The sequence below is a fragment of the Grammomys surdaster genome, unplaced genomic scaffold, assembly GCF_004785775.1.
Source record: "Grammomys surdaster isolate TR1022 unplaced genomic scaffold, NIH_TR_1.0 125849, whole genome shotgun sequence".
NCBI classification, from domain to species: Eukaryota; Metazoa; Chordata; class Mammalia; order Rodentia; family Muridae; genus Grammomys; species Grammomys surdaster.
In genome coordinates this window covers 825,917-843,757 of record NW_021620675.1, presented here as the reverse complement: position 1 = coordinate 843,757, position 17,841 = coordinate 825,917, and the positions used below count along the sequence as shown (strand labels likewise).

Below are 17,841 nucleotides of genomic sequence, written 5' to 3'. Positions count from 1 at the left end.
GTGGGGGACCCCAAGCAAACAAGGCTGTCTGACACAGAAGGACTGGCACATATATGAACTCACAGATTATGGATGGCTACTTGCATAGGACTTGTGCGGGTCTAAGCCAGATGGTCCCAGCACTGAGAGGAGAAGTAGACACATATCCCATCCTTAACATGGAAGCTATCACAGTTGATCAGTGTGTACAAAGAAAACTTAGTTTTCTCCAATGGATTCTTATTGGTTTTCTTGCTGGGTGTGCAGTGTATGTTTTAATCCTAGTATTTGTGAAGCAGAAGCTGGAAGATTGTTCAAGTTTGAGGCCAGCCTGGTCTCTACAGTGTGTTTCAGGCTAGCCTAGCTATATAGGGTTTATACAGGGTTTTGTGACCCTGTCACAAAAAAAAAAACAAAACAAAACTCAAAACCAATGACAAAGAGCCCCAAAGAGAAGAGTATTTTACTTCCTCCAACAGCAGTCCGTTATTCTGTACACTGTGTGCACTTGTTACACATTACAACTCAGTGAAATGGGCATAGAAGTTTGCAAATGTAATTGTTGCTTAGGAAGAAATTTGAGAGACTGTGATAGTTCACAGCTTCCCTTGTGCATTTGAACACTTGATTCCCGATTGATTGCACTATTTGGGAGGATTAGGAAGTGTGGCCTTGCTGGAGGATGTCACTGGGGTAGGCTTCCGGTTCCTGCCACCAGGCCTTCATTCCACAATCTTGGACTCTGAACCTGTGCAGACAGCTTCTGGGGCCACTTGGCAGGAATCGGATAATGGGACAGGACTCAGAAATAAGCTCAGGCCAAAATCTGATTTGGGGCTAGAACAAAGAAGTAGGCTTCAGACAAGAATGTCTTGTGCTAGGACAGGGAAGTAGGCTCAGATATCTTGGTCATTCTGAGAAGCCCTTAGAAACAGTGATCTTGGAACTTTGTTTACTGCCTTGCTTGTTCCTTGACTATTTGTGTTGTCTTGCTTGTTCCTTAACTTAGAACTGGCCTTATTACCTGCATGTAATTAAAATGGTATAAAAGCAGATTGGGAAAAAATAAACCCACCTCAGCCTCAGAACTGGCTAGTGTTGTCTAATTGTCTGTTTCTCTTTAATCCTCACTCCTGCCCTGGAGAACCTGTTGACTGATTGAGCTGGCTTGGTTACTCTGGGACTGTAAGGCCAGATAAGGGTCTTCTCCAAGTTCCTTGGTCATGATATTTTATCATAAGAGTAACTAATTCAGGGGTGTTTCAACATGGGCTTGGCTGACTTAATTTGTGGTTTTTTTTTTTTTTAGATTATTTATGTGTTCACCATTGCTCTCTTCAGACACACCAGAAGAGGGCATCAGATCCCATTACAGATGGTTGTGAGCCACCATGTGGTTGCTGGGAATTGAACTCAGGACCTCTGGAAGAGCAGTCAGTGCTTCTAACCACTGAGCCATCTCTCCAGCCCAATTTGTGTTTCGTTAAGACAAGTTCTCACTCTATTGCCCACAGTAGCCTGAAACTCATCAAAAGGCCCAAGATGACCTTGAGCTTGCAGTAATCTCCCATCTTAGCTTCCTTATTGGTGGGATCACAGGTATATGTCTTCATGCCCAGCTTTGGTGGACTTCTTCTGTATGTGTGGTGTATGTACACATTATATGGGTGTGTACATGTGTGTCCAGATTAGAAGCTAAGAGCTGGGTGTCTTCCTTGATTACTTCCTGTCTTACTATTTTACATTTGTGTGTATGTGCGCATGTCTATGTGTGCCGTGGTGCCCAAAGAGAGGTTAGGAGACAATTTGTTAGGAGTTTTTTCTCTTTTACTATATGGGTTCTGGAGCTGGGTCATCAGCTTTCGTGGCAAGTTCCCTTATCCACTGAGTCATCTATCTTGCTGGCCCTTTGCCTTATTTGTTGAGAAAGGGTCTCACTGAACCAGAAACTCATCAATTTGTTTTAGAGATATGACCATTTCCCAGGGTTAGGGCCCCCAGCATCACACCCAGATTTTATGTGGGTACTGAGCATCTGAACTCAGGTTCTCATGCCAGTAACTCATCTCGCTGACCCCTAGCTGACTTCTTGATAAAAATAGATACATATAATTTATGAGTGTTCTCATTTATTTAAAAGATTTATCATACTGTGAGGATTTGATGAGAGGAGAATATACTCTTTCAGGTATATCATGAGCATCTGGGAAAGACAGGAACAGGGAGCCAGTACTAGAATCTTCAGTGAAGCTGATCATGGTGTACGCCTTCAATCCCAGCACTTGGAGGATCCTCCGAGTTCGAGGCCAGTCTGGTCTACAAAGTGAGTTCTAGGACAGCCAGGGCTATACAAAGAAAACCCCGTTTCGAAAAAAACATTAAAAAAAAAAAAATCACTGCAAAGAATGCATCCAAGCACCTTCTTCTTCTTTTCCATCTCCTAGATCTTTTGAGAAGGATGCTGGTTTCTGGTTGGGGATATGGCTCAGTGGTACATCAGTTGACTAGCATGTGACAGGCCCTGAGTTTGATCCCAGCATTGCTTCTTCTGGGTCACTGTCTCTTCATGGTGCTCTCAATGTATGATTCCAGTAAGAAGATGGTTTCATCTACCTGGATCTCGCTGGCATCCAACCTGAGGGAAAGAGTGAAAGCAATTGCCTGGGGTCAGTGCTCATTAGCACATCCAAGACTGGAGGCTGGGCTGAGTGTGACCACACAGAATTGCCTGTTTATCCCTGAGCAGATGGAAGGTGAGTTACCCGGTAGATAATTCCATTACATCCCTCCCAAGCCAGGTGCCATGGAGCTCCTGAGGCTACAAAGACAGTGTTAAAGTTTCACATGCAACCATGAGAAAGAACAGCATGGGAAAGAACAGGAAAAGTAGAGGCAAAGGGCAGACAGCTTTACAGCCACGAGCAGTCAGAGAGTTGGTGCTAATTGGGAAGAGGAAGGCTGGAGAGATGGCTCAGCGGTTAAGAGCACTGACTGTTCTTCCAGAAGTCCTGAGTTCAATTCCCAGCAACCACATGGTGACTCACAACCATCTGTCATGGGATCTGATGACCTCTTCTGGTGTGTCTGAAGACAGTGACAGTGTATTCATATAAATAAATAAAGCTTTGCCGGGCAGTGGTGGCGTACGCCTTTAATCCCAGCACTTGGGAGGCAGAGGCAGGCGGATTTCTGAGTTTGAGGCCAGCCTGGTCTACAGAGTGAGTTCCAGGACAGCCAGGACTACACAGAGAAACCCTGTCTCAAAAAAACCTAAAAAAAAAATTGGGAAGAGGAAGGGACTTCCACACTCTGATAAAATTCAGTGAAGACACAGAACCGCAGCACAGATCACTACACTTAATGCTGAAACACTCAGTTTTCCTCCTTAGATGAGGAGCAAAGCCAAGATGTCCTTCAATGCCTTCTAACCAAGGTGCTAGACAAGGCAATTAGGCAAGAGAGAAATCCAGATTGTGAAGTAGAACTATTCACAAGTGACATAGAAAATCTCTAGGAACCCATAAAAATAATCACCAGAACTAATAAATTTACATAGTCCCCATTGATGAGTAAAGGAAATAAAAGTGGAAGCCCACTGCTATGAAACTGTGAAAGGCCCCATGGCACAGTAATGAATTTGGATTTCATATTGTAAAAAAAATAAACCAATAAACTGTCTCAGCAAGCTGTGGTGATAGACATCTGTGATCCTAGCACTTTGGGGGTGGAGGTGGTTCGAGCAATAGAATAATTTCAAAGCTAGTGTAGACTATGAGACCTTTAGTCAAAAACATAACCCCTTCCCAAACCAAAGGATAAATAAACAAACAAACACACACATGCAAGGAAGCAATAAGTCACTTTAGCTAGGAGAGTGATGCTCTTGCCAGTCATCACTTTTAGGACAATAAACAGCTTGGGGGCTGGGGAGATGGGCCAGTGGGTAAATGCCTGCCATCCAAGTGTGAGGACCCGAGGCTGAGTCCCAGAATAACCTCCACATGCATGGCATGTGTGTGCTTGCACACACACACCCCTACCTTGAATGCACTGTGATACATGGTTTGTAGGATGAGGTAATTGCAAAGTTCAAGGCAAGAGGTAATGAAAGTCTGTGCAAGGACCAAGATGGAATGCCACACTTGAGACTGAAGTAAAGTGTGAATGAGATTATACACAAGCATGATGGCCTCAGAACTGCTGACCTAGAAAAACAGGCAGGTTTCATACTCTTGAGACAGGGTCTCCCTGGCTGTCCCAAAACTCAGAGATCTAAGTCTCCTGAGCACTGGGATTAAAAGCATGTGCCATCACTCCTGGCAGGTTCAATTCTCTCAGTCAGGCTAGGGGAGACGATGCTGTCCTCAGGTTTGCTCACGTTAAGGTGGAGGAGGTGAGACTGTGAAGCTGTATTTGTTTGAAAGGCCATGCCAGTGCAGGTCTGGACTTGCGGAGCTTACTTGTTAACGTTGCGTTTCAGTGTCTCCAGCTGCTGCCGCTCGGGGGCTGTGATCATCTCCTCGATCTCCTGCAGCTGCACCTCCTCTGCGCCCGTGGCCTGCATCGACGCCATGATGGCTTCCACCCGCTGAGACTTTTCCAGAAGCCGCCTATCAGACAGACACAGCTCTGAGGGATGCTCCTTAACTTTCTTTTGCCCTTTCTATCTTTCATCTAAAGACATGTTTCATAAACTTAGTTACAAGTAGAACTTTGTTCCTGAAACATTCATTGTCTCTCAGCAGCACTTACACTCCGGGTTCAAGCACATGCCTCATAAATCTGCAAGCTAATTTAACTGGGGGAATAGTCAGCAAGGGTAAACTAAGGCATGGTTAAGCCAAAGCTATGACTCAGTGCAACTAGACTGGGTATTGCCATTTCTATAGCAAGTTTTCCCTCTGGCTTTGGACCCTGGAAATGTTAACGAATTGTTAATGTGGGCACTGGGGCCCACAGGTTCTAGGTCAAGAAGCAGACGTATTCTTTTAGTTATTGGATCAGCATAAAAACCCCAAACCAAAACTGAACATGACTCACGGAGGCTGCACTCACTTGTTCTCCTTTGTTTCAAATTGCCGCCTTTCTATCAAGTTGGCTATGCTCTAAGGAAAGAGAAGACAGACCAGAGATGCACGCTGTTCTGTTTGTTCTGTTTATGTGACTTGGGTAGAGTGGGCTAAGGAGGTAGAAGGGTGAGTTCTGTGTGAAGGAACAGGGAGGAGGCCCACATGTTACCTTATAGCACCTGTGCAACAGCATTCTGGCAGCTGACAGCACATTCACAGTGTACAGATAGAAGGTCCTGGATGGGGCGTGGTCTGGCGTTTTAGGAATTTCCTGTTTGTCCACAGAAATAAAAAGAGAAATTGTACTGTTATTTGGAATGGGCAAAATAAACACTCATCCACCTGGTACTGTCAAGCCTGATACTTCTTTCCTTCCTAGCCAATCAGGGGCTTTGTTTATGACATATTCAGCCACATGAAGCAGGCTGCCCAGTTTCCATCCAATTGTTTATCTATCAGCATCCTTGGTCAGAGAAAGGAAAGGCAACTAACACCTACTGAGCAAATTCTACACATGCTAGGTGTAGGTGGATTGTATTTGATTTTTCCAAGTAGACTTTATTAATAACTGGGACAGTGTGATACTTGGATTTTCAATCCTCCAGCCTTACTCTCCTAGTACTGAGTCCTATGTGTGCATTACCATGGTTAGTCCGAACCACACTGTTTTTTTTTATCAGCAACCACCACCATTTTACAGATATGAAGATGATGGTAGTTGACTTGTGTGGTGGATTGACTCCAAAATCCACTCAACCTACTTCCTCAAAGGGTCCTCAATATAGATCTACAGGATCCACGCTATGCTGATCAAGTTACTCTATTAAAGATTTAAGGCCGAGAAAGGTCAGGAAGAATGGGTTGGGGGCTAGAAAGGGCAGGAAAGTTAGAATTGTGAGCTGATTTATTGGTGTGCTCTGTCTGTCTCTCGGACAGGCCAGTTGAAGTCTACATGATCCTTCAAGGATTTGCTAAGTCTGTGTTAATCTTTTTTCTGTTTCAGAGGTGGCTGTAGTGTCTGTCTGGGGACCCAGACTGACTTCCTCCGGGTTTGTACTTCCGAGGTCAGCCTTGCCAAGTGAGGCCCCGTGGTCACCTGCAGTAACATGAAGTTTTCAGAGAGCATCTTGTACAGCATATCCTTTGCCTCCTTTGCAGGAATCATCGCAAAGTCCTCCACCTGCTTCTGCTCCAGGTGCTTCTTCTGCAATACCAGACGGAATATCCTGGCACAGCGGGACCCGAACCTGGGAAGGGACAGAGAAGCACCTGGCATGTTCTAGCTCCTAGTCCCAGAGTGTGGAGGTCCTAGTCCACATGTGGAGTCAGGACCTGAGAAGAAAACAGCATCCGTTCTTCCACAGTGCCGGAGGGAGGTTGGTGGTAGCATGGTTCCTCTTGTTACCAGATGTCTACTCCTTAGAGTGACACAGTGCTTGTACTATAGAGCTTTAGGGTGGCTGGTTAATTTGCCTAACTAGGAATTCACTTTATGAGAAGATGAGACCAAGTGTGGTAGGGTATGCCATAAAAACCAAATTACTTGTTTGGTGGGGTGTGGATAGGAAGTGTCTGAGCCCAACCCCCAACCAGTGAGCCTCTTACCTCTCCTGGATGACAGACTCCAGTGTTGCAGTGGCTAGGGATGCTAATGCCTTATGGAGGTCTTTAGGCAGAGGATTAAGGATGCTTAGAAATGGTTTAATCTGGTAATCACTATTACCTTAGTTTCATGACTAAATTCCTAATTTAAAACTAAAAATTAGCTGCTATTTTCCTTTTTACATTTTATGTATGAGATATAAGTATATTAACATTTGTAAGGGTTTGCTTAAGTAAACTTTTTTTTAATCTTTTCTTTTTTGAGACAGGGTCTTGCTATGTAGCCCAGATTGACTTGAACATTCAACTTTTTTGCCTCAGGCCCTAAACTGCTCTGATTATAAACACTTACCATCACACTGGTCTCTCCCCTGCTACTTCCCTTTCTTATCTCCCTGCCCCGCCCCCACCCTCTTCCTCTCTGTCACAATGCTGCTGATCTGGCCCAGAACCTGAACACTAAGTGTGGTGTTACTGAGTGACAGGCGAAGCCTTTTTTATTTTCATTAATGTAACTCACTGAAAATTCACAGAAAACTGAATAGAAAGTTCATTTTAAAAACTCGTTTAGTATATTAAGCATTGACAATCTTTTCTTGTGGTGGCACATGTCTCTAACCCAGCACTTGGGAGGTAAAGGCAGGAGGATCAGGGCTTTACTGCCAACTTCTAGGCTACACAGTGAGTTCAAGGCCAGGCTGGGGTACAAAGACTGTCTCAACAAAAAACCAAAATCTTCCCTAGGCCCCCTGCCCCTGCTCCCTAACTCGGGGGTCCTGACAGAGCAGGCAACTGGGAAGGATACTGATGACATACATTCCTCCGCCACTGTCGCCAGACTTCCCAATAAATCCTAGCTGTGAAGAAGAGAGTGAATGGTGTTAACTGCATACTTCTCTTTCCCACAGGGCAAATCTGGTCAAGAGTCTGAAGCAGGTAGCTTTCCTGCTGGGTGATGGGATTTGGTCTGGGATGGCTAAGTAGACAAGAAGGCTATAGGAGATAAACTTGATCAGGCTAAGGGAAAAGAGACTTACTGGGTCATCTGCCAGCAGTGTGAGGTACTGGTCGAGAACCTGCTTAGAGACGTTATATCCGACGGGCAGGGATCGGAAAACCTGTTGGACAGAAGGAGATGCTGGGAGCGGGACCAGGGATGAGGAATTGCTGAATGTGACTGAAACAAGAGGTTCTAAGTTTAGATTTCAAAAATGTAAAAGCATTTAAGAAACATTCATGGGCTGGAGACATGGCTCAAAGGTTAAGAGTATTGACTGTTCTTACAGAGGTCCTGAGTTCAATTCCCAACAACCACATGGTGGCTCACAACCATCTGTAATGGGATCTGATGACCTCTTCTGGTGTGTCTGAAGACAGCTGCAGTGTACTCGCATACATTAAATAAATAAATCTTAAAAAAATATTCATAGTATCATTGTTTATAAGAGTAAAACAAAGGCCAAGAAGGTTGCACACCTTTAATCCCAGAACTTGGGAGGCAGAGGCAGGTAGATCTCTGTGTTTGGGGCCTGGTCTACATAGTGAGTTCTAAACAGCCAGAGCTCTTAACAGCTGAGCCATCTCTCTAGTCTCCATGGCTTAACATTTTTAAAAGCTGGATTCTAAAGTGGCCAAACATTTCAGTGCTTAACATTTCCGAGAAATTCCTGCCCCACTCGAAGCAACAAAAACCTCCTTTCCCCCACAAGGCACAGGCATCAACATAACCCTAGAAGTTATGTCTAATAACTAATATAATACATCTATTGGAAAGCTAGCACAAAAATATGAAGCTAAACCAGGCATGGTGGTGCAGACCTGTAAATTCAGCGCTTGGGAGGCAGGGGCGAGTGGAGCTCTGTGATTTCGAGGAGAGCCAAAGGCTGCACAGAAAGACCAAAACAAAACAACTCCCCCCCCCCCCAACCTGAATCATACCTCATTGGAGGACAGTGGCTGAGTAAACGGGGCACTAGAGGGCGTGGTAATCTCACTCATCCGCAGCATTGTCCGCACAATCTCGCTGCTTGTCTGAAAAATTCAGACAACTCAGAATACACTGCTGCTGCCTCTGGCTCTGGCCCTGGGCCAGTGGCCACATCTGACAACCATCTGAAAGTCCCACCTTATTCCTTGCTCAACACTGGCTGGCCCATGTGGATATTACCTGGTCCATTCGGTTTGCCACTGCGCTCACAATTGCTTGGTCACGGAAGTGCTGGTGGAACCTGTCGAGGTTGACTTGCCAATAAATCCCATCATCTGGTGTGGGCTGGGGAGAGGAGGATATCGAGGCAGTGAGCTGCAGCACCAGCCATCCCCAGTGCATTTACATGGTAAAGCTCCACTTGTTTTGTCACACTGTAGCAATTAAATGGGTCAGAGAAAAGGCATTCAAGAGTGTGGAGTAATGTGTCCCAACAAAGTCTAACTTCAGGTTCCACGAAGTCACCTTCTTCCTCAGTTAATTCTTCTCCATTACTCTCCAATCTCTCATTTGATACCTCCTTTCCTCTAATAGAGGCCAGAACTCATTCAACTTTGAGGAAGCACCTTCACCATCCCCCACTTTCCTTTTTCTCTCTCCCCCAGGGGAATGTTTGTCCTTTTACCTAAGGGCAAGGGCCACACTGCTGTTTTAGATCACGTCCTCCTCCTGGGTCTCAGGATCCAGATCGTTTGCTTCCTGTCCTCTGAAGCTGCAACCGCTCCTGTACTGTTCTGCTCATCAGCCTTTACCCTGCTCAGGCCAAGGCTTCTCCTTCCACCCCATGCTTCCCTGCTTCTCTTCCCCTCCGCTGCTGTCCTGCCTCAGCCATCCATCCTGGATATACCCCCTCGGGCTTTGCTCAGCCACCTCTGTATGAAATTTCAGTTGTTACCGGTATTCCTCTTCCACCTCTGTTCTCAAGGGCCTCCTTGTGGCTAAGCTCGGAGGATAATTCTGAATCCTGATCTTACTTGACTGTTTTGAAGTACGTGACATAATAGGACAGTTTCTCAATTTACCTAAGAACAGAGATTAGAGCTTTGTGACACACCATGACCAGCTAAATGTCTACTTTTTTGTTGTTGTTGTTGTGAGACAGTCTCTCTACATAGCTCTGGCTGTCCTGGAATGTACTACGTAGACCAGGGTAGCCTCAAATTCAGAGATCACCTGCCTCTGCCTTCTGAATGCTAGAATTAAAGGTGCGCACCACCATACCCAACCAAAGTGATTTCCTTTTGATTTTACTCATCTGTGTGATTGTGTACACACATGTATCTGCACCAGGGACACGCTTGGTGCCTGTGGATTCATTCAGAAGAGGATATAAGATCCCCTAGGACTAGAGTTACGGTGTTTAAATTGAACTTGGGTCCTCTGCAAGAACAAGTACTCTTAACTGCTCAATCATCTCTCTAGCCCGGTAAGATTTTTCTTTAATTCATATTATGTATGCATTTGTGACACATGTGTGCAGAGGCCCCAAGATGCCCAGAAGGTGTTGGATCTCTTGGAGCTGGAATTACAGACATAGGTGCTAAGAACCAAGCTTTGGTCTTCTGGAAGAAGAGGAGGTGCTCCATTAAACACTCGAAGAGCAGAGACAGCTTTCTGAAGCGGGTGAAGGAGAACGATCAGAAGAAAAAGGAAGCCAAAGGGAAGGGCACCTGGGTTCAGCTGAAGCGCCAGCCTGCACCACCCAGAGAAGCACACTTTGTGAGGACTACTGGGAAAGAGCCCGAGCTGCTGGAGCCCATTCCATACGAATTCATGGCCTAGTGTATAAAAGAAATAAAGGACCCAACTACAGAGTTTTTCCTTAGGTTCAAAAAAAAAAGAAGAGGAGGTGCTCTTAACAGCTAAGCCACCTCTCGAGACCCTAGACATCTACTTTTCTTTATTTTTTGAGATAGGATCTTTCCTTGGGCTTGAATTTACCAAGTAGGCCAGGATGGCTGGTGAGCCCCAGGGATCTTCCTGGGGATTTCTGCTGGGCCTGAAGATTAAACACACCTGATAGATCATGTTTCTGGATTAGCTTTCTTTTTCTTTTTTTTTAAGATAGGGTGTCAGGAAGCTCAGCTGGCATCAAACTTACTAGGTAATTGAGGGTGACCACGGACTTTGGCTCGTCCTGCTTCTACCTTCCAAGTGCTGGGATTATGGGCATTTACCACTACATCTAGCTAAAAAGTAACTCTGGCCGCTAAACGAGGAAGAAGGCAAGAAGGGAGACCACTGAGAAGAGTTTTGAAGTGCTGCCAAAAGATGACAGTTCTGGGGGCTGGAGAGACGGCTCAGTAGTTAAAGTCATTTGTTGTGCAACCATCTGAGTTTGGCTCCTAGCATCCACGTAACAAGGCAGACATGATCTATACCTGCCTGTAATTTCAGCAGCGTGAGGGAAAAGGATTGTTAGGAGTTGATAGCATAGCTTAAAAAAAAAAAAAAAAATCAACCCATTTGTTTGTTGTTTTTTTGGGGAACAGGGTTTCATGTCACCCAGGCTGGCTTTAGACTTACTTTGTAGTCAAGGATAACTTCTGATTCTCTTGATTCTATCTTCTGAGTCCCAGAATTATAGCTATGTAGTGCCATTTTTGGTTTGCTTTGTTTGAGACAGGGCCTTACTATGTAGCCCTGGTTATCCTGGAACTCACTCTGTAGACCAGGCTAGCCTCCAACTCACAAAAATCTGCTAGTTTCTGCCTTCCAAGTGTTGCAGTTAAAGGCATAGGTCATCACACTGGGCACCATTTCTGCTTTTACTTGGTCCTGGGGAATCAAACCTAGCGATTCCTGCATGCTGCAAGCAATGTACCAACTGGGCTACGTCCCCAGCTAAAGCCTCCCCCAGACAGACCCCCCACCCCGGGTTTTTGGTTTTTTTTTTTTTTTTGAGACAATGTTTCACTATGTAGTCTTGGCTGGCCTGGAATTCACTATGCTAGTTGTTCTCAACCTTCCTAACAGTGTGACCTTTTAACACAGTTTCTTGTGTTATGGTGACCCTCAACCATAAATTTATTTTTTGTTGCAACTTCATAACTGTAATTTTGCTACTGTTATGAATCATAATGAAAGTTTTTGTGTTTTCTGGTGGTCTTAGGTGATCCCTGTGGGCTGTTCAACCCTAAAGGGGTTGTGGCCCAAGGGTTGAGAATCACTGTATTATGTAGACCAGGCTGGCTTTGAACTCACAGAGATCCTCCTGCCTCTGCATCCCAAGTGCTGGAGTTAAAGGAATGCACACCACACCCAGCCCTGCTTTCTCTTTTGAATAATTTAGGATAATTATTTAGTGAAATAAGCTAAGGCTCAGAAGGGAAATGGAGCCTTCCTTCCATGAGAGTCCCAGAACTCCCAGGAGTTCTCAGTGTTCCTCACTATAAAGGGGGCAGGAGAAGTGGGCAGACACAGCAGGAACATTCTGTCCTCATTGGTCTGCTCCTGACCAATGGACTGAAGTTCCTAGTCTTACTACTACTTAGACAGGAACACTTAGGTTCGATCGGAGCTTGTTATCTGAGGGCTATTTCTGGACTGCTCTAGGGTGAGAACTGCTAATCAGGAAGCCCCATTACCTCCTTGTTATCTGTGTATCTGGGTTTCTTGGCCTTGGGCTCTCCAGTAGCATCTTCGTCAGATGATCTCCTCCTCTTACCTTTTCCTGCCAAACAAAATAACTGAACAATTAGACTATATATATCATATGATAGCAGGAAGCAAAGCTGGTGCCTCTTCATCTCAAAGACATCTGTAGCTGCCTGTTTTAGGAGCTGTTTAGGAGGCTGAGGAGCTGCTTCTCCTCCTAGTTTGCCTTTCAGGGACTGCAGCACCATGCTCCCATGCATGCAGTGGCACCACTTGGTCCCATGCTCTCACACGTGCAGGTTAGCACGAAGATGTTCTTGATGCCTGTATTCTTACTGCTTCTGGATCTACTTTTTCAATAGTCTGTCTCTATTTGCCTTTGTCCTCGGCTTTCAGCCTATTAGACAATTTACAATGTAAATCAGACCACGTGACTTTCCTGCTTAACATCTGAGTAGTCTTCCTTTGTTCTCAAGTTAGAGAACAGATGCCCTGCAATGCCCTGTTTACCTGGTGTTTATCTGGTCCTCCCCTCTCTAGCCTTCTCCCAGGCTTTTTGGAACTTTGCTCCCCTTGCTGCAACTCTGACCTTTCACTTTCTCTAATGCTTTATTCCCTTTTCTTACTACAACTAGCCTTAAAAAAATACCCACCTTCTGTCACTTCACTAGGTAGGTCCTACTTCTGCTTCAAGACCCAGATCAAATTCCACTTTCTCAGAAAAACATAAGCCAGGCGGTGGTGGCGCACGCCTTTAATCCCAGCACTTGGGAGGCAGAGGCAGCCTGGTCTACAGAGTGAGTTCCAGGACAGCCTGGGCTATACAGAGAAATCCTGTCTTGAAAAACAAAAACAAAAACAAACAAAAAAAAAACCCTCCCCTGCCAAAAAAAAACCTCAACTCCCCCCCCCCCAAAAAGAAAAACATAAGCCTTCATTCATCCCTGCACAAATCCAGTCTCTCATTATATAATTTTTGTAATAGCTAGCTCTTTCATAGTTTTTATTAGTATATAACATGTTTTTAAAAAATTTTATGTACATTGGTATTTTGCCTGCATGTGTGACAGAGTCAGATCTCTTGGAAAAGACATTACAGACAGTTGTGAGCTGCCATGTGGGTGCTGGGAATTGAACCTGGGTTCTGTGGAAGAGCAGCCAGTGCTCTTAACCTGAGCCATCTCTCCAGCCCCTGTATAACATGTCTATGTGGCTGATTAATGTCCTCTGGGCAGCTCACAGCTTTTGCATTATTACATAGTACCGTGATTGGCACATAGCAAGGAACTGGCAAACAGTCAAGATGTTCATTCACATAACAATCAGTGAAGAAGAATCCCCAATTAAGGCAAATCAGTTCCAGGATGTAAATTCCTTACCTATCAAGCTCAGTTTGGGAACTAGGTACATGTCCTTTTCATTAATGACAAGGGTTGGGGCAGGCGGTGGTGGCCCAGGGTCAGAACTGTTGGTGTCAGGAACCAGGGGACAGCGCTGTACAAAGTGAGTATCTGCCAGTCGCACAAATGCATTTGACACCTCAGCATAGTCCATGGTCTTGCCATCTGTAGAATAGGAGGAAAGAGGGATGTGGAAGGGCCTAAGATGATAGAGCAGCTAACTGACCTATGGCTTTGCTAAGAGTTTAGATCCAGTACTGACCCTCCATGGTCTCCGTGAGTCGGTCTGCTACTTTCTTCACAACAGCCGACATTGTCATTTTGCCATTCAGCAGGAGCTCCTCAACAATCAGCTCTCCAGTGTCACCATACAGCGTTTTGGTCGTATAGATGTACCGGGGATACCTAAGCATCCGCAGTACCCGGCTGCACTGGGCTTCATACTCCACCACACCGCGTTTATGCACATGATAGATGACCAGGTTATGGTGAATGAGGACACAAAGGGCTTTTTTCACCTAGATAGGAACCAAAGGAAATGGAAGGCAGGGAAGACCTGACACTATATAGCTCACCACTGCTAGCAACACAGCATACTTCCCAGAGCCTAGAAAGCATCATATCACCAGCAAAGAGTCTAGTGAATCTTTTCTTAATTTTTTTCTTAAAGCAACTGGGCCTGAGTTGAAACAACAGGACCTGCCTTTTGTCTGCCCTGAGAACTCCTATGTTTAAAGTATAATGTCTGCAGCCAAACTTATCCCCAGATCCCAGGACAGGAGACCTGGGGCCCATGAGCAGCAGAACTTGTTGTGGCAGCCATCTAGGCCAGTTCCCACCACGACAGGGCAGGGACTGAATTTGACTTGACTGTACATAGAATCTTACTTCCTCTGCGGGTTAGTGTAGCCAATGCCAGTGCAGGAAATCAAGAACACTCTTTGCTATGATCTTCATACTATGCCCAGTCTTTATCTTCTAGTTCTCTGTTTTGAATCAGGTCTCATGGAGCCCAGGACAGCCTTATATTTGCTATGTAGCTGACGGTGATCTTGAACTTTTGAGCCCCTCCTTTTAAGTGCCGGGATCATGGACATAAATCATCACACTAGTTTTATGTAGTATTGGAGATCAGACCAGGACATCCTACATGCTATGCAGTGTAGCTAGTTTTTGCTACTTTGTGGGTTCTTCTTTTTCCCACCCTTGATTCTCCCTTCCCACCATCCCAACCCGGTTTCACCCCCTAACACTACATAAGAGAGAACCAAGGAGGAATAAGGAAAATCCCTGAATTTAATTTCTTTCATTTCTTCTTTGACCACACTACTAGTAAATCATAACTTCCCCAAACGACCAACAACCACCGACCCCACATATCGGGGCTAGCATTTATATATCCTCTGAAAAGTTCCCAGAATCCCAGACATTGCACAGTAACAGAACCTATCTATAGCTGGCAAAACCATGCCTCTGCTAGAACATGAGGCAAATCAGCTGCTGTGGACAGTCCGAAGCAGCCCCATATCCACACACCTGGGATCAAAACAAAAAAATATATTCTTATAATATTTCTGTGTTTTTAAAGAAACCAAACTCTCGGGCTGGAGAGATGGCTCAGTGGTTAAGAGTGCTGACTGCTCTTCCAAAGGTCCTGAGTTCAATCCCAGCAACCACATGGTGGCTAATAACCATCTGTAATGGGATCCAACACCCTCTTCTGGTGTGTCCAAAGACAGCTACAGTATACTTATATACATAAAATAAATAAATAAATCTTAAAAAAAAAGAGCAAAGTAGATATAAAAAAAAAAAAAAAAAAAAAGAAACCAAACTCTCTAAATTGTCACTACAATGTAGTCACTCTACCAACTGAGCTACATTCTTGGCCAGGATGGCAATAAAAATCTTTCACATCACAGCTGACTTTTTCTATCATTTCTATTCCTGAAAGGCAGCACTCAGTAGACTTACTGTGAATGAATGAGTGTGGCATGGGGACAGCAGAGATGAGCAGCAGTACACCGGGGCCTAAATACAAGACCACACCCCCACCCCGCCCACCATGGTTCTGACCATAGGGCAGACTTTCTCTGGTTATACTTTCTAGGAGAAGGAGTACCACTGTTCAAAGGTGCTCGAAGGAAATGAATTGAAGAAGTTGAAGAGAGTAGACTCTCTTATCTAAACATACCTGGTCCAGTGATGCTTTTGTGTCATGGGCAATAACTCTAAGTGGCTGGCTCCCAGTTCTGATTAGGTGGACTCCAATTTTTTCGACAATCTCACCAAAATGCTCTTGCAGCAACAAAGAGCACAGTTTAATTTCTGCTTGAGTCATTGCACTCGGAGCCTCAGAACTAGGAAAGAACAACAATATAAATTCACATAGTTTTTTCCTAGAGGGCAACTTGACAATATACATCAAAACCTTTATATTAAGGCATATATTTGCCTTAATACTTTAAGTTGGAATCCTTTGTTCCAAGGATGTAGTAAAAACATGCTATGAGTTCTCTCCACAATACTGGCACTGACAAACTGAAACAATCCAGCATCTATCAGTAAATCATAGGATAACCGTGAGTACACTACGGCAACATTTAAAATGACTTTGTACAATATAACTAGCATAAGATATTCCTCATGTGTTGTCATTTAGTAATTGCTATGGTCAGATATGGTGTACACTGCCTGTAATTCTAGCATGCAGGAGGCCAAACCCAAGAATCAATAGTTCCAGGACAATCTGGGGCAAAAAGTGAGTTCAAAGCCAGCTTATGTTATACAACAAGACTCTGGTGGGTGATTGGGTGATACACCCACCCACCCACCAAAACAAAGAACTGGAAAATTAGACATCAATTTGATTTCTTTTTCTTTTTTCTTTTTTTTTTTTTTTTTGGTTTTTCGAGACAGGGTTTCTCTGTATAGCCCTAGCTGTCCTGGAACTCACTCTGTAGATCAGGCTGGCCTCGAACTCAGAAATCCGCCTGTCTCTGCCTCCCAAGTGCTGGGATTAAAGGTGTGCGCCACCACTGCCCAGCTCAAATTTGATTTCTAAAGCCAGGTATGGTGCTGCATGCCTATAGTTCCAGCACTTAGGAGGTGGAAGTAGGAGGGTCAGGAGTTCAAGGTTACATATTGAGTTCAAAACCGGCCTGGCTACATGAGACCCTGTCTCAAAAAAAAAAAAAAAAAAAAAAAATCCCAGCACTAGGGCTAGAAGACTGCCATAAACTCAAGGCCAGCACCCTGGGCTACATATTAAATACCAAGCAAATCTGGTTCAGAGTGAGACCTCTAAAAGCAAAGGGGGAGGGGAAGTGTAAATAACTTTGCAATCTGTCATAGATACAAAGAACTAAGGCTCATGACTCAGTGGTGGTACAAAGTATCATTCCCAAGTCATAAACCAGGATTTAGAAAGAGAAAGTAAAAAAGAGCTTCTTAACAGAGTATTTCAATTAGGAGATGAAGTTATGTTCCATTGAGAACCATATTAAATTTTTACATCACGACAAATGGGACACAAGCAGAAATGGATGTGTCATGAGTTCAAATCCCAGCAACCACATGGTGGCTAACAACCATCTGTAATGATATCTGATGCCCTCTTGTGGGGTGTCTGAAGACAACTACAGTGTACTTACGTATAATAAATAAATAAAAATTTAAAAAAAAAAAAAAAAAAAAAAAAAAAAAAAAAAAAAAAGAAATGGATGTAGTTGATTTATAAATTACCTCCCTATCACAAGCTGCTACCTGCCATTATTCATCTCTTTCTCCAACTTTTTCTAACCTAATTTTTCGTCTCTCTTGCCACAGAGTCGCAGAGAAGATTATTTCACTTATCCACAAGTCTTTGGAGAAACATCCTCAGACCGGTTGCCATCCTTGAAAGCATGTCCTGGCTCCTCTCCCTTCATGCAAGTTTCTGTTCCGGACTTTATTTCTTGGCCCTGAGTCAGGGCCTCCTCATTCTGGCAGCGTTTTCACTAACCTTAGGGTCAGTGCTAATTTAGAAGCTCCAAATGTTATCCTCCCGAGGCCAGCAGCCTAAGCTTAGGAGCTGCCCATCGCCCCTTCTTGGAAGTAGAGCACCATCCAGGCGGACGCGGAAGGGTCAGGGCACGGACCGCTCTAGCCGACAGTATCTGTGGTTTCCGGAGACGCTCTTTCTTTCCTCTCGTTGGAAGGCTGGAGG

General features: G+C 44.6%; 1 protein-coding gene and 1 non-coding gene across 4 annotated transcripts; both read right to left on the bottom strand.

Moving 5' to 3' along the window:
* Positions 1 to 2,088: 2,088 nt before the first annotated feature.
* Positions 2,089 to 17,769, bottom strand: Polr3c (RNA polymerase III subunit C). Of its 3 annotated transcripts, none has more exons than XM_028789794.1 (15): positions 17,638 to 17,768; positions 15,829 to 15,994; positions 13,897 to 14,152; positions 13,614 to 13,799; positions 12,225 to 12,310; positions 8,818 to 8,922; positions 8,589 to 8,681; positions 7,688 to 7,768; positions 7,456 to 7,507; positions 6,654 to 6,714; positions 6,145 to 6,295; positions 5,218 to 5,319; positions 5,035 to 5,084; positions 4,440 to 4,589; positions 2,089 to 2,614 (listed from the first exon to the last, which is right to left on the bottom strand). In XM_028789794.1, exons 2-15 carry the CDS (start codon positions 15,973 to 15,975, stop codon positions 2,533 to 2,535), a joined length of 1,602 nt encoding a protein of 533 aa, XP_028645627.1. In that variant the 5' UTR covers positions 15,976 to 15,994; positions 17,638 to 17,768; the 3' UTR covers positions 2,089 to 2,532. The 3 variants fall into 3 exon arrangements, with proteins under 3 accessions (XP_028645627.1, XP_028645628.1, XP_028645629.1); XM_028789795.1 differs by lacking the exon at positions 17,638 to 17,768 and adding an exon at positions 17,437 to 17,528; XM_028789796.1 differs by lacking the exon at positions 2,089 to 2,614 and having other exon boundaries at positions 4,484 to 4,589; positions 5,020 to 5,084; positions 17,638 to 17,769.
* On the bottom strand, positions 14,374 to 14,509 carry LOC114640774. The gene has a single exon (XR_003714196.1). It is a non-coding gene; the product is annotated as a small nucleolar RNA SNORA5 (small nucleolar RNA).
* Positions 17,770 to 17,841: the final 72 nt, after the last annotated feature.